Genomic DNA, 22,449 nt, shown 5'->3' with positions numbered 1-22,449 from the left:
AATGTCAATACATTTCATAAACTGTGAAAATACTAAACAAATATCAGATATTAATAAGGAGTAGTTAGCTTTTGCTGTAACACTTTGAACTATGTGGCTTTCATAAGAGCTGCTCAGCGTCTTTTCTCATCTATAGAAAATGGCAATAACAACACTTTGCTTTGTCGCAGAGTTATCACAAGCTTCAAATGAGAGAACTTGGGTGTATTTCAAATGGTTAAACACTATCCAAATGTTAGGAATCGTGGAGTTGTGAAAATGGCGTGATGTACTGATTTGCATAGTATTTGTCAGGTTAACTGCTCCACCTTGAGGAACATATCAAACTTCTGAGTCCCATTTTCTCATCCGTAAGTGGGAGTATCAGTAGTAAGTGTATCCTTCCCTTATGAGTTATACTAAGTGTAGCAATACTGCTAAGTTGAGTTACGCTCCAATATCCACTCGCCCTACTTTCCCCGAAGTGACAGAATCCCTGAACTGGATGCTTGGATTCCCACCAAAAATAAAGACTACATTTCTTAGCCTCCCCTGCAGCTGGTTTCAGCTACATTTTGGTCAGTGGGACGTGAGCTGAAGCGATGTGTGCAACTTATAGGTCAAACCCTGAGTGGACAATGTCCTCCATGTCTCCCTTCTGGATCTTCTGCACTGGTGGAATGTGAAAGAAGCAGGGGGCCATCCTCAGTCATGCAGAAGCGGACAGCAAAACTGAGCACAGCAAAAACAGCAAACAAGAGCAGCCTGCATGCCCGGTCTGCCTGCATGCACGCTGTTAGAGAAGGGAGAAATCAACTATTTTGTTGAACCTCTGGTATTTTGGTGCATTTTGTTACAGAGGCCTAAATTAGCGGCCCACCCCGTATCCTAACTTACTCGGTAAGGATTAAAGGAAATATGTGAAAGCAACCCACAAACCATAAGGCAATTATATAATTTATTTTAAGGCACCCTGTCGGCAGTAATGGCCTCAATCTTTTGTAGCTCATCAAACTGTCAACTGTAAAAACTATCTGAATTATGAAAAGAAGATAAAAAGTCAAACACCACAAAGCAGATGTGGTCTTGTAACGCAGAGCCAACACTCAAGTATATGTTCAGCCTATCTCAGAGCAGCTGGAATTTGGGACACAAGGTTATTCTGCAAAGCAAATAAATGTTAAGAGTCATCAAAAATTAACCTTGTCTCCATTTCTGTACACTTGAGAGCCAGATTTTTTTTTTTAATTTTTTTTTTTAACGTTTATTTATTTTTGAAACAAGAATAGACAGAGCATGAACGGGGGAGGGTCAGAGAGAGAGGGAGACACAGAATCGGAAGCAGACTCCAGGCTCTGAGCTGTCGGCACATAGCCCGACGCGGGGCTCGAACCCACGGACCGCGAGATCGTGACCTGAGCCAAAGTCAGCCGCTCAACCAATGGAGCCACCCAGGCGCCCCAAGAGAGAGCCAGCTTCTTTAGGCAGTGGCAGCCACACCACCGACATGCAGCAGAGAAGGCCAGAGTAATCAACAGCGCTGTATGGGCTGTGGCCACAAATCACCACAAACATGGCGGCTTACGAGGAAAGAAACGTATTTTCTCACAGGCCGAAGGGCTCAATGGTCAAAATCAAGATACTGGTAGGGTTGAATCCTTCTGGAAACTCTACGGGAGCATTCATTTCATGCCTCTCTCCTAGCTTCCACCATCTCTGTGCCTTCACCATCCCATCCTCTTATCGCGTGTGTCTCTGTAACCTCAGTTTCTTATAAGGACACTCTCACTGATTTAAGGACCTACCCTAATCCAGGAGGACCTCATCCCGATACCTTAATTACACCTGTAAAGACCTGACTTCCAAATAAGGTAGATTCTAAAGTTCTGATGTAATGGGTTTATGTTCCCCAAAAGGTATGTTCAAGCCCTAATCCCCAGCATAGCAGAATCTGACCTTATTGGAAATGGGGTTACTGTGGACGTAATCAGCTAAGATGAGGTCATGACCGGGGAGGTGGACTCTTAATCCAATATGGTGTCTTTGTAAGAAGAGAAGCCACACAGAGCCACGGATACACAGGAAGAATACCGTGAAAAGATGAAGGCAGAGACTGCAGTGATGTGTTCAGAAGCCAAGGAACACCATGGACTGTTGTCAAACTAGTAGAAACTAAGAGAAAAACATGGAAGAATTCTCCCGTACAGGTTTCAGAAAGAGCACTTCTCTGCCAAAACACTGATTTTAAACTTCCAAGCCTCCAAAAACTGTGTTGGACTATATATCTGTTGTTCAAAGACAGTTTGTGGGTTTTTTGTGTTTTTGTTTTTATGGCAACCACAAAAAACTAACACAGGAGTGAAAATGAATTGGAAAGGGGCATTATTCGACCCACTACACTTGGTCAATGCTGGCGCTGGCAAAATGGATACTGTCACCATCAGGAACCTCATCAGAGTGGAGCCAAAAGGACTCTTGATGGGAACTACTGATTCAAAGTATGAGGAGTCCCTTTAGACTGTCAAGGATACCGCTGACACCACTAACTGTCACCCTCAACTTGTACATCATGACAACTCATGGTGTCTTTCTGGACTTGTAACTACAGTCCACGCTATCACTGCTATTCCTAAGACCGTGGCTAGTCTCTCTAGCAAACCATAGCATAATGGCCATGTCCATTATGTGCCACAGTCCACTGGCACTTGCAAGGCTTTGGGCGAGGTCATCCCGAGCTGCACGGAAAGCTATTTGGCACGGTCCTCCACACTCTCAACTCCCAATGTAACCATCACAGATCTGATCTGCCTTCTGCACAAAGCTAACAGACATGACCACATCAAGACAGTGGGAGAGCCAAGGGTCCAATGGAGCTCTGAATGGTGTCCAGGGCTACACGAGGATTAGCCTGATTAGTAAGACTGTCACCATGACACCATCCATTTTTGATGCTGAGGTTGCCAGGTTGCCATTGCCCTTAACCACCACAGTTTCCTGACATGACAACAGATTTGGCTAAGGCCAAATGGTAGATGGTAGATCTACCATCTCAGATGGTAGATCTACCATCTCAGATGGTAGATCTCAGAACCCACGTGGAATCCAATGTATATGAGCCCTGGACCTTAGCCCCAGCCACAGCACAAGAGAAACAGAGAGGAACACAGCGTGTGCCCAACTGGATTCCTCAACACTCTCCATCTCTCATGGTCATTCACGGTTTCTGTCCTCTAAAGAGAGTTTAGAAAGCTCTGCCTCATTACGTGTTATCGTTACCAACACCAAATCCCCACTGTATCCAATGAAAGGGTGAGGTATGGTGGGACTGACCTCAATAATTATTGAGCTACAGTTGCGATTCTGATAAGGCAGTAAGTACTATAGACACATGATTTAGTAACGTTAACTCTTGAGAGCTCTAGTGTATCTCTTACCTGTGTATTCAGAAAATGGCTTATGTATTACTCCTAGCACAGGTTTACCATTCACAGCCACACACACCATAGTAGTGACATACTTTCGAAGATCCTCTAGGAGAAAAAAAAACACAGAAAACAAAAAACCCCAATAACATATGTTATTATTAAAGTAAGTAATTTTAAACTTTAGTTTTAAATTTGAAAATCAAGTTAAATACTTAGAATAGTCCCTGCACAAGAGAGGCGCTCACATTTACTATCACTATTATATAATCAGGCCAATCTCAGTTTAGGAAAAATTTTTATTAAAAAATCCCTCAATATTCTGTATTTCTACTACCTACTTCTGCAAAATATTTTCTAATTTCAGTTGCTATTAGACACCTAGTGTCTTCCTCCTGTTCTCCAAATAGTTACCTACTGAGTGTCTATTATGGGTCAATCAAGGTCAGTGCTTAAGGACTAGAACACAAAGATGAAAAAGTAGAAGGCCCACATTCAAAGAACTTATCATCTAGAAGGAGGGCACATAGATAAGCAATTACCTTTACTATATACACCAACAGAGCAGAGAAAAAGCAAGCATTGGATATCTCAGTGTAAGAAACAAGGCAAGAGAGAGGATCCACAGAAATGAAATCTGAGCTAGGCCTAGGTAACAATACAAACAAACAAAAAAGAAAATTCGGTGGGGGCAGTAATTCTCCATGTTGCCACTTACTTACCCCTGGATGCCTACGACTTACTATGCTGAATTCTAAAGATAAATGTATATGCAATAAACCCTCAATTCCTCAAATCACGAGTAAATATTATATTCTGGCTACATAAATAAATACCTGAATAATGTACACCTCAATATATAATAACTCAGTATGTAAACAAACACCTCAAGAAACAGGTGTCCAACAGGAACCATTTTGTTGTTGCGACTGATCAAAATGTCCTTTCACTGAAGGATCAGTGAGTGATATAGTGAATCACGACCACTAATGGGAGTATGCCATAATATAGTGGTTTTGGGGGGAGAAAAAGGTTGAGAATACCTGGGTCCATCCAAAGGTTTCACACCACACTGCATGAATCCAGCTCTCTGTCTTAAAACCTAATTGGAAAGGCTTGCGCCAAATTGGTAAAGTATTTACCCACCAAGAATATACCACCCGCCTTTGTTCTGATTCTCCAATATATAATGGCAATCTGAAGTCTAAAGTGAATTTTCATGTGAAGTCACCTGTATACTCCTGTGTAGCATCCAGTGGATCGATCCAGACAGTAACGCTTTCTGCTGGTACCTCCTTGGGGGTAGCGATTTCCTTCAGGATGTCCTCAGGAATCTTACGGTCCCATATGATAACCTCCTGATCAGCTGCATCTACATGTTCCTCAGTATTTATCTGCACCAAAAATAGATGACAGCTAAAACATTTAAAAAGAAGAAATACCCCCTCAGAAAACATGAGAGAGAGAAACTTCTCAGACCGAATCGCATCCACTGGAAGTCAGTAAATCCGTATGTTTGTTTTGAAGCATTTCGTTACAAAACGGAAAAATATAAAAAATTCCAGCAACATCTTGCCTTCAAGTACTATTTATTTAACTTAATATTCAAGTTTAGTTTATTGCCTCAGAGAATCCAAATATAGAGAAATATAGAGAAATTAATCATCAAAGAAACAAGCTATTTAAAGCTTAATGATATTTGTAAAAAACAACAGATCTAAAGTGTGAAAACAGATTGGCAATATTATGGAACACTGAACTGAACGCGGTAACTATAAGGAGGAGAAAAGTGACAATGGACTTGAAAGAAATATGCTTTAGAACAGATAATTCATGAATGCTAAGAGTCACAATGTCCTAGAAAAGTAATCATCTAAAATATAGCTTTGATCAATAGAAAAAAGAAACCTGGAAATAATGAAAACAGATAATAAGCTAGCATATTATAAAATATAAACAAGGCTGAAATGAGTAATCCAGACAGACAAAAAAGAGCCTTCTCTTCACTATACCAAAGGTAAGTCACAGGATAAAATGCTAAAGTCAAATTTTCTGTTTTTATTTACTAGGACACAAAATTAAAATATAAAATAAATCTGACTTCTATAAAAACGTAAAGGTATAGGGGAGTAGAGAACCACTGCTTTCAACAGTAAGCTTCTTAATGAATACTTAAAACATACTCTGCTTTGTAAAACAATGATTTAAATTAACGTATTACAGGGCCGCCTGGATGGCTCAGTTGGTTAAACGGACTTTGGCTCAGGCCATTATCTCGAGGTTGGTGAGTTCAAGCTCTGCATCTGGCTCTGTGCTGACAGCTCAGAGCCTGCAGCCTGCTTTGGATTCTGTGTCTCCCTCTCTCTCTGCCCTTCCCCTGCTCACGCTCTGTCTCTCTTTCTCTCTCAAAAATAAACAAATGCTTAAAAAATTAAAATTAATTTATTACATTTATATTTACTTTTGTAAATAATGACACACCTAAACGAGGCAAACTGAAGAACTGACTGCATTTTAAGAATTGGGTTAATAACAGACTGTCAACTTTATTCGTGTACTACCTTATCAGAAGACTTCCTCTATCAAATCATAACATCCACATGCAAGAAAAATGTCTCCAGAATGTGAATTTCCAGTAGGGATTAAGACTGAAGCGAGGCAGCCTTTTGGGTACTGTGCTTTCTGACAAGCTCCCTTTCCACAGCAGATCACTGTGTTTGTGCGGCACGTGGTGGCACACCCAGACCCCATACCACAGTGTCAGAGTGATGATAACACTGACAACTACATAAGTAAACAGTCACACACGATAAAAACCCTACAAATACCAGCAATCTCTGGAAAGTGCCTGAACTATCCCAAATTGTCGCAGAGAAAGCTAAAAACTGTAATATTCCAGAAAGAGCCACTTAAATCAAAAAAATATTTTTAATATAGTGTAAACATCCAATTCATCCATTCTCTTATCCCTTTAGTGATTCAGCAAATTTTACTGATTGCCTACTATATGCCAGGCAGTTCCCAGAACCGATGTACAACGGTGATCAACTTGAGACAAAAATCTCTGCCCCTGTGCCCCTTCGATTCTAGGGAAGGAGTTGAACAATGCACAAATGAGTGAAACAGGTGATATGCTGAATAGTGATAACAAGGAGATCTAAAATATAGCAGAGAAGCACCGGCAGCATGTTGTAGGAGAGCAGAAGGGTTACTGCTTAAGATAGGGTGGCCAGGATTTTTCATACTACCCTAAAATTACAAACTACCAAGTGTCCATCAACTGATGAATGGATAAACAAAATGTGGTACATCCATACAGTGGGATGCTATTCAGCCATAAAAAGAAATGAGATACAATTCATACTATAGCAAGGGTGAACCCCCAAAACATTAAGTGAAATAAGAAACAAGAGACCACATACTGGATGATTCCATTTAATGTGAAATGTCTGTAACATGCAAATCTATGGAGACAGTAGATCCGTGGTTGCCTGGGGTAGGGGTGGGAACACAGATGAGTAGTAATTGGGCACAGGGATATTAGTAGGGTGATGAAAACGTAACACTCATTAATGGCAATGGTTGTACAGCTCGGCAAATCTAGTAAAAACTAGTGAACTGGATATCTGCAATGGGCAAAGGATACTGATACGTAAAATCACGCTGCAATAAAGTTGTTTGTTTTCGAAGACAGGGTAGCTAAGGCAAAGGCGGTGTTAGAGTGAAGATTTAAAGGACGTGAGCCTCGCCAGGCATCTGAAGTTACATCCTTCCAGCCCACGGAGTAACAAATGCAAAGGCGGGAGGTGGGAGCCTGCTGGTATATTCAGAGCAAGGAGGCAAGTGCGGCCAGAGCAGAGTGAGCCCGGAAGAAGGAGCCGGAGGTAAGGGTGGCAATGGAAACCTGACGGTGAAGGACTCCGTCGGCACCTCACCGAATCAAGCTGCCCTCCATCATAACCTCTGCGAACAGCCTGCACAGCGTCCTAGCCGTTGCAGAACGCTGAGGGTGGCGAGCGTAGAGAGGCAAAGGGATAGAAAGGAAGAAGTCGTAACATGCAATTCATGACTTACTACTGAGAAAATCCAAAAGAACTTGTAGATAAATTATAGGATAACAGAACTTTCACAGCCAAGTCTCTAGGTACAAGATCGGTATTTAACAATCACTCGCATTTTTTACCAGCAACAGATACTAGCGACAGATATTAAAAAAAAAACAGATTTAACATAAAAATGGAAGCCATTTCAACTAACAAAAGAAGTAAATTATTTGGAAATAAATCTACCCAAGATGTGCAAAAACAGTACAGAGAAAATTAAACTGTATGAAAAAAATATTACTGAAAAACAACAAAGATGTCAATTCTCCCACCAGTAAACTATAGATTTAATGCAACTCCAATCGAAATCCCTATAATTTTTTTTTTCTTTCTTCTTTTTTTTAAACCGCTTCTTGGAAAAAGAACAAGGCATTTTGGTGACAGGGGCGGGAGAGGGAAATTATCATGGTGGGCTGACGTTCCTTACCAGTTATCAAGACTTACCTTAATGCCAGAAAAATTATGACTGTGGCACTGGTGACATATTTGGCTTTTCCCTGCAGCTTCACTGAGAAAGCTACACATACATATCAAGTGTGATGGCTTGATAGGTGGTAAAACAACTACCACAATCAAGTTAACTACTGCATCTATCAGTTGTTTTGTGGTGAGAATGCCTAAGATCTAGTTAAGATCTACTAAAATACAGTATCATTGACCACAGTCATCTTCCTATATATTTGAACCTCAGAACTTACTCATCTTAGTCATAACCACCAGTTTTACACCCTTAGACCGACACCTCCTCTCTTCCCTCATTCCCTAGTCTCTGGCAATCACCATTCTACTCACTGTTTCTAGGAGCTCAACATTTTTTTGGATTTTTTTTTAATGGCTTCTGCCATTAACATTCCATTGTGTGTGTGTGTGTGTGTGTGTGTGTGTCTATACTGATCCATCCATCAGTACTTATCCATCATTTCTGTATTTTGGCTACTGTAACTATTGCCACAATGAACACAGGAGTACAAATATCTCAAGATACTAATTACATTTAGATATATATCCAGAAGTGGGATTGCTAGATCATATGGTAGTTCTATTTTTAATTTCTTGAGGAACCTCCATAGTATTTCCATAATGGCTATGCCAATTTACATTCCCACCAATGGTATAAAAGGGCTCTCAGAATTTTCTCCACATGCTTGCTAACATTTACCTCTTGTCTATTTGATAATAGGCACCCTAACAGGTGAGGTTTAACATTTCAATTGTGGTTTTGATGTGTACTTCCCGGATGATTACTGATGTTGAACAACTTTTCATATAACTGACAGTTACTTGTAGGTCTTCTTGGGGAAGTATGTATTCAGGTCCTTTGTCCATTTTTAAACTGGATTACTTATTCTTTTGCTATTGAGTTGAATGCGTTCCTTATAGATTTTGGACTTTAGACCCTTATCAAAATACATGGTTTACAAATATTTTCTGCCATTCCATAGGTTGCCTTTTCCTTTAGTTGTTTCCTTTGCTGTGCACAGCTTTTAAACTTGATGTCATTTTCCTTGTTTATTTTTGCTTTTGATTTCTGTACTTTTAGTGTCTTTTCTAAAAAATCATTGCTCAGACCAGTATCAAAGAGCTTTATATCTCAGGTGTTACACTGAAATCTTGTATGCATTTTGAGTTAATTTCTGATGAGTGAGTGGTATAAGACAGGGATCCACTTTTATTCTTTTGCATATAGATAGCAGCTTTCCCAGCACCTTTATTGAGGAAGCTATCTTTTCCCAGTGGTATGCTCTTGATGCTTTGCCAAAGATGAGTTAAATGTACATGTGGGGATTTATTTCTCTATTCTATTCCTTTGGTTTACATGTACGTTTTATGCCACTACCACACTGTTTTGATTACGATCGCTTTGTAATTTGAAATCAGGAAATGGGATGCTTCCGGGTTTGTCCTTCTTGCTTAAAATTGCTTTAGCTACTTGGGTCGTTTGTGGTTCCACGTGAATTTTGGATTATTTTATCCCATTTCTTTAAAAAATGCCATTGGGATTTTGACAGGGGCTACATTAAATGTATACATTGCGTTGAGCAGTATGGGCAGTTTAACAATACTAATTCTTCCAATCCAGACATGCAATACCTTTCTGTTTATTTGTGTCTTCAATTAGTGTTTCATCAGTTTTTGGTATACAGGTCTTTCACCTCCTTGGTTAAACTTACTCCTAGCTACTTTATTGTTTTTGATGCTATTGTAAACAGAATGGTCTTCTTAAGTCCTCTTTCAAATAGTTCGTTGTTGCTAACATATAGAAATAATACAGGGGCGCCTGGGTGGCTTAGTCCACTGAGTGTCAGACTTTGGCTCCGGCCATGATCTCATGGTTCATGAGTTCGAGCCCCACGTTGGGCTCGCTGCTATCAGCTCAGAGCCAGCTTCGGATCCTCCGTGCCCCCCCTCCTGCCCCTCCCCTGCTCATGTGGTCTCTCAAAAATAAATAACACATTTAAAAGAAAAAGAAATAATTTTTGTTGACTTTGTATCCTGCAACTTTATTGAAGTATTAATATTAGTTGAACAATATTTTGCTAATAATATATTAGAGTTTTCTTTCATAATATCATGCCATCTGCAAACAATTTTACTTTGGATGCATTTTATGTCTTTTACTTACCTAATCGCTCTGGCTAGGGCTTCCAGTACAATGTTGAATGGGAGTGCTAAGCATGGGCATCCTTGCCTTTCTGATGTTAAAAGAAAGTTGTTAGATTTTCATGATTGAGTATCATGTTAGCTGTGGGCTGGTCACATATGGCCTTTATTATGTTGAGGTATATTCCTTCTATACCTACTTGGTTGAGAGTTTTTATAATGAAAAAGTGTTGAGTTCTGTCAAATGCTTTTTATATTTTTATTTTGAGATAATCACACAATTTTTGTCTTTCATTCTGTTGTGGCCTATCACATTGATTGATTTGCATATACTGAAACTATCCTTCATTCCTGGGATAAATCCCACTTGATCATGGTGTCTGATCCTTTTAATATGCTGTTGAGTTCAGTTTTTTAGTATTTTGTTGAGGATTTTTGGATGTATGTTCATGAGGAATAATGGCCTGTAATTTTTTCTTCTTATAGTGTCCCTGCATAGCTTTGGTATCAGGGTAATGCTGGCTTCATAAAGTGAGTTTGGAAGTGTTCCATTTTCAGTTTTGGGAAAGACTTTGAGAAGGATTGGTATTAATTTTTGTTTGGTAGAATTCACCAGTGAAGACATCTAGTCCTGGGATTTTCTTTATTGGGAAATTTGATTAAGGATTCAATCTCCTTACAGGTCTGTCCAGCTATTCTGTCTTCTTCATGATTCAGTCTTGGTAGGTTGTCTGTTTCTAGGAATTTATCCATTTCTTCTAAGTTACCAATTTGTTTACCTATAATTGTAGTGATCTCTTTTGATCATTTGTATATTGTAGCAATCAGTATGTAACGTAGCGGTTGTATGCTTTCATTTCTGAATTTATAGAAGATTCGAATCTTTTTATCTTTGACTAGCCAAAGGTTTGTTAATCTTCTCTTTTCAGAAGACCAGTTCTTAGCTGAAGTGTAGTGTAAGTCCATCATTTCCGTATTGATAATCTGTCTAGATATCTATCCATTGGTAAAAGTGCGGTACTGGGAGTCTCTACTACTACTGTGGCTTTGCTGTCTGTTTCCGTCCTCAGGTTTATAATATTTGCTCAATGTATTTAGTGCTGTGATGTTGGGTGCCTATGTATTTACAGCTGTCATATCCTCTTGATGAACTGACCCTTTTATCTCATTATATAATATCTTCTTTGCCCCTTGTTAGTTTTTTTACTTAAAGCCTATATTGTTTGATGCCATTATAGCTACCCTGTCCTCTTTGGGTTTCCATTTGCACGCGATACCTTTTTCCATTCCTTCACTCTGATCCTATGTGTGTCTTTAAAGCTTAAGTGTGTCTCTTGTAGGCAGCATACAGGTGAGTTTTTATTTTTGTTTTTTTTTAAATCCATTCACTTAACTGTTTTTTGATTGGAGAATTTAGTTCACCTACATTTCAAATAATTATTAGCAAATGTGGACTTGCTAATGCCACCTTGTTAATTGCTTTCTGGCTTTTTGTAGCTTCTTTGTTCTTTTCTTACTCTGTGGCTATCTTCCTTTGTGATCTGATGATACTCCACGGTGGTATGCTTTGATTCCCTTCTCTGTATCTTTTGTCTATCAGAGGTTTATACTTTGTGGTTACCATGAAACTTATGTATCTTATAGCTATAACAGTCTATTTTAAGTCAATAACTTAACTTTGATCCCATATAAACCCTTCCCTCTTTGCCTCCACAACATTTTATTTTTGATGCTGTAAGTTACACCTTTCTATACTGTGTATCCATTAACAAATTTTTGTAGCTCTATAGTTTTAAAAAACACTCCTCTTTTAACTTTTATATTAGAGTTAAGTGTCTTGTACACCACTATTACATTAGAATATTCTGAATTTAATTCTATACTTACCAGTGAATTTTATACTTTGTTTTCATGTTACTACTTAGATCCTTTCATTTCAGCTTGAAGAACTCCCTTTAACATTTCTTATAAGGCAGGTCTGGTGGTCAACTCCCTCTGGTTTTATTCGTCTGGGAAAATCCTGATCTAGTCTTCATTTCTGAAGGAGAGTGCTGCTAGGTAAAGTATTCTTGGTTGGCAGTTTTGTTTCGTTTTAACAGTTTCTTTCAGCACTCTGAACAAACATATCATCCCACTCTCTCCTGGCCTACAGGGTTTCTGATGAAATATTTGCTGATAGTCTGATGAGGGGTTCCCTTGTATCCAGTGAGTTTCTTTTCTCTTACTGCTTTCAAATTCGGTCTTTAATTTTTGACAGTTTTATTATTTTTTTTTCAACGTTTTTATTTATTTTTAGGACAGAGAGAGACAGAGCATGAACGGGGGAGGGGCAGAGAGAGAGGGAGACACAGAATCGGAAACAGGCTCCAGGCTCTGAGCCATCAGCCCAGAGCCTGATGCGGGGCTCGAACTCACGGACCGCGAGATCGTGACCTGGTTGAAGTCAGACGCTTAACCGACTGCGCCACCCAGGCGCCCCTGACAGTTTTATTATAATGTGTCTCAATAAAGTCCTCTTTGAGTTGAATTTTTGGACTTATGAACTTCATGTACCTGGATGTCACATTCTCTTCTCTAATTTGGGAAATTTTCAGCCACTATCATTTAAATAAACTTTCTGCTCTTTTCTCTGTCTCTCTTGGAGATTCCCAAAGTATGAAAAGTTACACTTGATGGTCCCCCATAATGCACACAAGTTTCTCACTCTTTTTAACTTCTGTCTCTGTTGTGTCTCCCCTTTTGTTCAAGTATTGCTTTCCTGATTTCTTTGAGTTGTCTGTGTCTCTTAAACTCACTGAGCTTCCTTAAAACAATTTTTTGAATTTGTTGACAGGCAATTTGTAGATCTCTGTTTCAGGAGGGTCAGTTACTAGAAAATTATATTCCTGTGGTAATGTTGTGCTTCATTCATTCATTCATTCATTCATTTTGTATTCCTTGAAGCCCTGCATCGCTGCCTTCACATTTAAAGAAGCAGTCACCTCCTCCAGTCTTTACTGATTGACTTTGTGAGAGTTATCTTCACCTTGAGTCTGATGGGGGATTCTAAGGCTTTCTCTAACATTTTCTACAGATATGCATTCTCCACACTTCTTGTTCCCTCTTGGAGGGTAAATTCTTAAGATTATAAGCTTTATCTCAATCCTTCAAAGCCAACCCAGGGACTAGGAGCCTCCCATTTGTCTTCTCTAGGGTGGTACTCTGAGATGCTCAAGTTTGTGAGCCTTTTCCCAATTCCGCAATTCTGCTGGCTTTCCGCACTTGTTTGTTGGCCATTTACAAAGGCTCAGTCTCGCTGTCTACGGGAGCACATGCTAAAATCACGCCAAGGTGGGCGAGAGGACCGGGTTTGGGCAAGACATGGAGAGTGTTGGGGGTGCCTGCGAGCCAGTTGAGGGGCCCTAATGGTGAGGACTCCCCAGCGACTCGTGGGCAGCCTTCCCGATGGGTGTCTACAAAGAGCATCCCTTTAGATGAGCCCTGGTTTATGTGTTCCCACAGCCTCTCCCAACCCCTCAGTCTTGCAGATCACTTCAGGGACATAGGTGACAAGAGACAGAAGTGGTTTCGTGGGCAGTGTCCTGCATGGCTGGCAAAGCCAGACACTCACTCACACATTCCTCTTGGTGAAATTGCAGGCTTCAGGGGGTCTCTCTTGGCACCGAGCTGTGCTGTCTTGAGAGACGGTGTGGTGAAAGTGAAGTGAAAACATTTCTCTCACTCTCATCAATGTATCTATTCTTTTTTTTTTTTTTTTTTTTTTTTTTTGCCCCAATGGTGTGCTGGAACATCTCTGCTGGACTCCCAGATGCCCACAAAGGAACCCTTATCTGTGGATGACTACCAAAATCAATGTTCTGTGAGGGAATGACCGTAGAGAACTCCTATTCTACCATCTTGCAGGTATCACTTTAAAGTATTATAGCTTTAGGGCCCACATACTTAATGAGAACACAATTTAGTCTGTGTCAGATAAGGGAATGTAAGAGTAACACTAAGCAAACGCCAGGGAATAAACTTAAAACAAGCAACAAATGTGCCTCCCAGAAAACACAAAGTAGTTTCTGGGTCTTGACCACCACAGCTTACAAAAATGGCAGTGCCGAGTGTGGGTAGCAACCACCGTGCCTTAGGATGAAGATTTCTGCCTAGAGTTCAAGCCAGCTTCTCCACATCCTTTCAAATGAGTATGGCCTAACAAAGTATGGGACTGCTTCTAAAAACATCTTCCCTGAGAGTCAGGTTAGGAAGAAACAAATGGAGCAAGAGAACAAGAACATCAGTCCGGTGTCCCCACCTGCTTCTGCACAACCGCTATTTGTAACCTGCTGCCACCATTACACACCCACAAACGGAATAAACCCACCATACGACATTGTCAGCGGCCTTAGAAAGAGTTGGTTAAGTTTATCTCAATTCTTTTCCACATTTCACCAGCCATTAAGTCCTGGAAACTCTACCCCCAGTTCTAAATACATGAAACTATGTATACCAAGCAAATCTTAGTTTAGGCCGCCATCTATCTCTCACTTGGATTTCCTTTTTTTTTTTTTTTTAACATTTATTGATTATTGAGAGACAGAGTCAGAGCATGAGCATGGGAGGGGCACAGAGCGGAGGAGACACAGAATACAAAGCAGGCTCCAAGTTCTGAGCTGTCAGCACAGAACCCGACACGGGGCTTGAACTCACAAACCGCGAGATCATGACCTGAGTGGAAGTCGGACGCCCAACCGACTGAGCCACCCAGGCCCCCCTCACTTGGATTTCTAAAATAGCCTTCAATTGCTCTTGCCTCCTACAGTGCATTCACAGATTCATTCATTCGTTCAACAGCTACTAATGGCCACGTATTGCAAACCACTATGGGTACTGGAACAGAAGAATGAACAAGATGGACAAAATCACTGCCGTTATGGAGCTTCCCCTTGCAACCCAGCAACCCGCCATCTTCCTAAATCAGATTCTCGTCACTCCCTGCTGAACACCTGTGGTTTCTCATTGCTCAGAGGTCAAATCCAGACTCCTTACCATCATCCACAAAGGTGCGGATGATCTGGCCCCAGTAACCTTTCTCTATTTGCATCCTTATTTACACTACACTCCAGACTTATCTTTTTCTGGTCCGTTGGCCTCAGGGCCTTTGTACTTTGTACTAGAAAATTATGTTCCTTTGGCAATGTTGTGTTTCCTTTATTTTTTCTCTTCTGCTCATGCACACTTTTCTCAAATCTCTGCAGGATTGTCTGTTTCTTATCCTTCAGACCTCAAATGACAGTGCCTCTCAGTGGTCTGCCCTGACCATCATGGCCAAAGCAGAAGCCCCACTCACTCTTCTGACATGGTCTTATTTTTTCTTCTTCAAAACCCTTATCAGTATCTGAAATAAATTATTTGATCACAGGTGTACTACAGATCTCGACCTACCGGAACATAAGTTGTATGAGTTCAAGGACACAATTTCCTTCATTACTGGAGCCTAAACCAGTCCCTAGTACAGTAGGTGTTAAATAAATACTTCTGAGTTGACAACATTATTCTTTGCCAATATACTTACATTTCTTCCCCCAAAACCCTTTCCATTCAATCTACTCTCCCTCCGTCATTGCTACTGCCTCTCTGTCTCAGTCCTCAACAGGAATTGTAGAATAGGAAATCAAGACTCCAAAACACAATTAAAGCTATTCATATGAAAGCTCAGTTACTTTGGGGCTGCAGAGGATTTTGGTTAATGTCCTAAGAAGACACCATTCACTACATTTTTCCATGAATCATTATATCCTAAAATGTTTTTACATATAGTGCCTCACACTGTGCCTGTCACATAGAAGGCATTCAACAACTATTTTCTAGACGGAGAAACATGGCTCTACCTGTCTTCTTCAACCTTTTCAGAAGTTTTTTACTATCAATACCATCTTTCAGATATATATCCATAAATAATTAAACACGCTCTATCGTCTGTCTCACACCTTAAAAACAATACCAGAAAAAAATCCATAGAAACTTCTCTTAGTCCCATAGAAGACCCCAGCCAAGCTCCTTAGGAGTCCAATTTCTTGAAAGCCTTGTCTTTACTATCTCCATTTTTTTTTTTTACCTCCCATCTTTTTCAGTTTTGCTTCCTTTCCATCAAGCCACCAAGCAAGTTCTCACAAAGTTCACCAGTGACCATTCACCACACAGAACCACTATTAAGAGTATGTGTTCGGCGGGGGGGGGGGGGAAGATTGCCAGCTCCTCAATTTCTTGGGCATGTGACTTTATCCAGGTTGCTCCCCTAAGCTTTCTGAGCTGCTAAAAGTGAATGATAAACACATCTCCCTACAGGGTTCTTTGGGTGAATAAATGAAACAGAATAGGTAAAACAAACAAACTTAGTATAGTGCTTAACACTGAGTAAGCACTGAATAAAAGCTGGATGCTATTATTCTTGTTAAATGATTATTTTCAATCTGCGTTATCCTTGGCTGTAGGCCCTTGATCTTCCCCTTTCACAATATAGTCTTTCCATAAGCAATCCTGTCCACAACAGCTTTCAATTAACATCACAACACTGATGACTCACAAATTCCTATTTCCAATTCCGATGTGTCTTCAGAGCTTCAGACCGATATATTCGACTACCTCCTTAACATGTCCCCTCGGCCATATCAAAGGCAACTCTAACTTCAAACGTCAAAGAGGGCACTCATAATATGCCCCCTTTGACTTGTCATCGCCCACTCTTCAAAACCAACTGTGAAAATCAGATATAAAGGGGTCGTTTTCGGAACATCCTTAGAAATTCTCTCGTATCTTTCCAATTCGCTCTTTTCTGTGACCACAGCAATTTAAAATGTATCATCTCTCACTAGAGAAAACCTCCTAGCTGGTTTACCCCCTCCAAACGATTCTCCAAGTGTCTCCCCTGAGCTCTACTAATCATTCAAAGCACTATAGGTTAAGAATACACTGTGGTTATACCTCCTATATTGCCTTATCTACAGAATTAAATGGACCTGAGATGACTCTCAGATCACTAAGTCAATCTCTGAGAGGCTAAAATTATCTTCTAATTGTGTAACGCTTGGTAAATTAGTTATCCTCTCCAAGCCTCAATTTCTTTATCTGCAGAATGGGGGCAATAGTACTTAACTTCCTATGTCGTCGTCAAGAGTAAATTAACCGCGGTAATACAAAGGCTTGCTTACTGAGGACTGACTAAACGTTAGCCAGGAAACCAAGCTGAGTATAACTTTCCTTTTAGCTGAGTTCTGGTCCTCATCTCTTGCACAGCCTGTTTTAACATACTTCTAACTGGTCTCACCCACCTCCAAATGGCCACAGCTCAAACCAAGTATGGCATGTTGCAGGCTTCAAGAAAAGTCAGGTAAATCTGGCCCTCTTAGTACTTTAGGATTAAACTAAAGATTAGCTCCAACCCTCTTTGAGTGAACTCGCCATGTGATTACCTTCCTAATTTCTTCCACAGTGATTTCCCCAAGTGCATCAGATTCAGACTCATCAGGGTACTGGAATTTACTATCCTACTACCTCTACTGGGCCAGCTCCTTTCAACTTGTATTTTTTTCTGTCTGCAGTGCTTATGTCTGCACTAATTATCAAATTTACTAGTTATCTAGATTTTACAGAAGGGGAACTGCAGCTCAGAGATGTGAAATGACTGGCCAGGATGACACAGGCAGGTGACTGGACAAGATGTCAAGTCAAGTGTTCTTAGCACTGTATTAAGCTTCTCAAACTTTTCCAGTGAGTACTGCTGTTGAGAGAAGAGTTTAACTCCCATCTTAAAGGTCAAGGAAGCACAGGCCCAAGACTCCTATCAGATTGGAGTAGCATGCCCGATCTTCAAATAAAATGAATCATCGTCAAAAACTGAACAAGTTGGGGTGCCTGGCTGGCTTAAGTCAGTCGAGCGTCCGACTCCGGCTCAGGTCATGATGTCATGGTTCACGAGTTCAAGCCCCGCGTCAGGTTCGCTGCGATCAGTGCAGAGCCTGCTTTGAGTCCTCTGTCCCCCTCTCTCTCCGCCCCTCCCCAGCTCATGCTCTCTCTCTCTCAAAAATAAATAAAACGTTAAAAAAACAAAGAACAAAAAACACTTTGAACAAGGAAAGTTGAGGACAGGAGCCTTTCAAATACAGAGTTCCCTGTATAGTACATTGAAACTATAAATCTAAGTGTGTCTGTTCTGTAGCTGCAAATCCACTCCAGAAAACTATCTCCAGCCCTCCTTTTCGTCACCATCCAGAAGAATATAATGAAAGTGCCACACAAATGGCTGCAGTTGCTAGTATTTTCACATAATAAAATCAAGCACGGCCCATGCGTTTAAGAAGAGAAGAAAGGTTGCCTGGGGACTCTCCCAAGATCCCTGACGTAAGAAAGGCTGCACACCAAAGGAAATCCGGGGCTCCCAGCCCAAACTGGAGTTTTCTTAGGATAACACTCACTTCTCTAGAGCAGGGTTTCTCAACCCTGGCCCCAACTGAAAAATTAGGCTACGTCATTCTCTGTTACGGAGAGCTGTCCTATGCATTGTGGGATGTTTACGGTCTACCTACTAGAGGCCAAGTAGCATTCCACCTCCAGCTGTCATAACCAAAAATCTCCAGACTATGCCAAATGTCCCGAGGGCAAAACTACCCCCACATGCGTATTCTAGAGTGACACGTGGTATATCCTTGTATGAGGAATAAACGTGAGATAGGAAAGCTCAAGCCTCGGACTCCAGACAGGAAAAGTGTGGTAAAAAGTAAGAGACCTCTCTCTATTTGCACAGGGCATCAGGATAAAAGAAGAAAGCATCTGTGGCTGATCAATGCTAATTTTCCCCAAGGAAGTAAACGGAGTGGGACTGGACTTAAAATCATTACCCCCCAAAAATCCAGGTGAGGCTTCAAAACCAACCTTCCGGGTGCTGGGGGACGATGAGAGGGGAAAAAGGAATCCAGGGCTGAGTGTCTACATAGATGGCTGTAACATTTGGCCTCCAGTCTTAACCCAGTGATCAAAGGCTGTTCAAGAGGACACCACGTGGCAAGAGGACAAGTAGGACATGTCCAACATTCTACTTGGACATTGTAGAAATAAATGTGACCTCCTCGACACCAGCAAAAGCCCAACACTAGAGGTGAACGTGTGAATATTCAGTCACAAGAAAACAAAAAGCTACTTTACGTGGAGGCAGAGCCCTCAACATCTGCACTTCTGAAAGCCTGGCTTTTGTGTTCAATAAAATGCAGCATTACCACTTGGCAGCCATTCCCTTTGCGTTTGCTAAGAAGCGAGAAAACAAATGCAGAATCCTGTGGAAGTTCCCCAAAGCAGAAGGTTTGGTTCACACGTGAACACACATGGGCACGCAGGTACGTGTTTTTGGTATTTAAGAATGTTGTCGTCTTCATCTTCAAAAAAACAAATTTCAACTCTGTTTGATATATTTTGTTACCATGGCTTCTAATCTTCTACAAGTTTAGGTTTTCCCTAGGGAATTGCGCTGTAAGTTTTAAACAGCCTCCGAAAGATCTAGCTAAAAATGAAGCATTCGATAGTTCATATAAACCATGGAGTGTTGCGAGCCCCACATTCCCGTCTGCAAACTGGCCATCGATAAAATTTACTTCCTAAAGTTGCTGTCAGGATCCAAAGGAGTCCTGCGTGCCATTATCTGGGTGCCTAAAATAAATTCAAGACATGGTCACCATTTCTACTGATGTAACTATTCTGCATCAACTTCTATGAAACTCCTCTGTTTATTCGACAAACTCTTAAGAGAATACTGTGTGTCTTGGAGAAAAGATATCCTACCGGCGGATCCTACATACGCAAGGTACACGTATCTGTACAAACCCAAGATAAGTATTGTTTGTGATGATAAAGCAGGGTAGGACAAAAGAAGAATAAACGTTCTGTGTCTTGTTTGAGAATTCTTGTGTCAATAACATCTGGTAGCCAGCGGCTCATGACACGAAGCCAATGTTCCTTCCCCCTGAAAAAAAAATTTTTTTTTTAAAGGAAAGAAAAAAAAAAGGCAGTAAGAAAAAAATGACAGATGGAAAGAGGAAAAAAGAGAACCCAAGCAGTAATACGACAGACTGGAGGGAGGATTACACAAAACAGGTAATTCTACAATCACAATACTCGCTTAACTCTTCCAAGAACAACAGTAAAAGGTCAGATACTTTCCAAAGAAGCTGGGGTTTCGATTTCACTGTTTATCTAATTAATAAAATTCCACTGGAAACAATTTTTCTTCCCCATAGCCAAAACGAGTTAGCACATAAGCTTCCAAAGCACTGCTACACTAAGTTAAGCTCTTCCTCTGGAATTATAATACATTTTTAAAAGGCTTATTCATTCGACAGCAGCTCCACTAAAATGATGAACTCCTAAAGTATGAATAACAAATCCCCAATTCTGGATTTACCTACGAAGATGTCAATTCCTTCCCCAGAAACGCACCCAAATAAAAGGCCAAGGTTTTCCAATTCTTACTCTCTGTAGAAAATACGGGGGCGGCGAGGGGGGCGCAGCTGAAACGAAGTGGCTGGGAAATAGACTTCCGAAGCCTTTGAAGAGCTCCCCAAATACACGCCTTGAAGAGGGTCCTGATCACTCTGCGGCTCAAGTCAGCCAGAAGCATACCTCCCACGTTGCCCTGCGTACTAACAGTTCCGCAACAAGACTTCTACCGTCCTCGGCCCCCAATTAGCTCCTAGCGGGTCCGGCAGAAAACGTGTGTTCCATAGAAACTATCCTTCCGACAAGTACATCAAGAAAGGCTGGAGGGCCACGGGGGTTCTAGTCCAACCCCTTCATTTTGCAGAAGGGCCCGCAGCAGGGGCCGAAGTTAACTTTCCCAGCCTTTCAAGGCCGGCCCGGCACCCCGAGCTTCTGATCGCCGGCACGAAGCGCGTCCCCGTTTCTGGGGAGGGGCCAGAAGGGCCAGGGCCCTGACTCAAATTACCTGCAACCTCACCCAGCTCTTGTGTCAACTGTGTGTACGACCTTGAGCACCTAGACTTCCGCGTCTCGAGCTCCACGTCTGCAAAAATGGGAGCCAGGGCCCCACGACCTGGAGCTGTCAGAGGGGTCAAGGCGCTGGGGCTCGCTCCGAGCAGGTCTCCCCGCAAGGCGACCCCGAGCGGGCGCTGTCGCCGCCCCCCCCCCCCCAGGGCTCCCGGCGCTCGTGGCACCCACCCACCTGCACGTTAGGGAAGGCGGTCTTGAGCAAGTAGAACATCTTGCGGTTGGACAGCACGTCCCCGCTGGTCATCTTGTCCTCGGCCCCCTCGCGCGTCTTCCCCTTGGACTTCTCGTGGAGGACGTTGCTCTCGCGGACTCGCCTCACTTCATCGCCGCCGCGAACCGCCGCCAGCACCGACACGGCCAGCATCTCGCGCAGGTCCACGGTGCCCCCGTCGGCCGCGGCCGCGGCCTCTGCGGCCGCGCCGCCGCCCGGCTCGCCGCCCAGGCCGAAGAGGCTGAAGCGGCCGGCCAGAAAGCCCGAGTAGAGGTGGTAGAGCACGCCGAGCCCTAGCAGGCAGAACACGGCCACCCCCAACGGGGACAGGCGGATGCCCATGGGGGCCATGGCGCGGGAGGCCGGGGCTCGGGGCGGCGGCCCTCACAGGCCTCCCCGCGCCCGACGCCGCCGCCGCCGCCGCCGCCGCCTCGCTCCGGGGCCGGGCGCCGCGCGTCTTACACGGGCGTCCGCTCGCCGGCGCCCGCGCGCCCCATCGCTCCCTCCCGGGAAAGGCCGAGCCGCGCCGAGAAGCCCTCCGTCGCCGGGCCGCGCGCCCAACTGCCCAGGGCAACGCGGTCCGGGCTCCTCAGCCGGCCAGGAGGACGCGCTTCCACGTTAGCCAACGGCTGGGAGGTGAAAGGGGAGCGTGGGTGTGTATCCGGGTTACGCGAGGGGGGGCGGGGAGGGGGCGGGGCCACGTCCTCCCCGCCCTCGGGGCGGGCTGATCCTGGGGGCGGGGCGGCGGGCTGCGGGGCTCCGGGAGCCGTGGGACGCCCCACCGCGTGGAGGGTTTTCAAGTCGCTCTCGGGTGTGACGGAGCTCTTTTCCACGCAGGGAAGGTGCTGAGTGCCTTGTGCATATTGAAACTAAATCTCTCTTTGAACGACGACGCATGGTTGACATAAAGTCTACCGCTTGTTTTACAGGCTAGACTTCCCGTCACTCTCAGATTATTGACGAACGGAGGCTATGACAAGCCATTTTCAGACAGATCTGTATGTTTTCTTGTTTTGTGCGTGTGTGTGTGTGTGTGTGTGTGTGTGTGTGTGTGTGTGTGTGTTTCCTCCAGCGCTTGTGTAGACGGAGCCTGTAT

The 22,449-nt window shown here is 42.7% G+C and overlaps 1 protein-coding gene across 11 annotated transcripts in view; it reads right to left on the bottom strand.

Annotated features, from left to right (window-relative positions):
- BPNT2 (3'(2'), 5'-bisphosphate nucleotidase 2) overlaps positions 1-21,997 on the bottom strand; it is a 36,576-nt gene extending 14,579 nt beyond the window's left edge. For 10 of the 11 annotated variants that reach the window (XR_015246831.1, XR_015246828.1, XR_015246832.1 and 7 more), the window contains exons 1-3: positions 21,315-21,995; positions 4,633-4,795; positions 3,414-3,509 (exon numbers count right to left, since the gene is read on the bottom strand). Coding sequence is in view for 2 of the 11 variants with exons in the window: in XM_086695632.1 (XP_086551758.1) it covers positions 3,414-3,509; positions 4,633-4,795; positions 21,315-21,704 (649 nt within the window). In the remaining 9 variants the exon portion in view is untranslated. Of the gene's footprint in view, positions 1-3,413; positions 3,510-4,632; positions 4,796-21,314 lie in introns of all 11 variants that reach the window. The other variant, XM_086695634.1, reaches the window with a different exon arrangement.
- Between the last annotated feature and the right edge of the window lie 452 nt (positions 21,998-22,449).

The sequence above is a fragment of the Puma concolor genome, chromosome F2 (genome assembly GCF_028749965.1).
Source record: "Puma concolor isolate L17-30 chromosome F2, mPumCon1.1.hap2, whole genome shotgun sequence".
NCBI lineage: Eukaryota > Metazoa > Chordata > Mammalia > Carnivora > Felidae > Puma > Puma concolor.
This window is presented reverse-complemented; position numbering and strand designations above follow the sequence as displayed.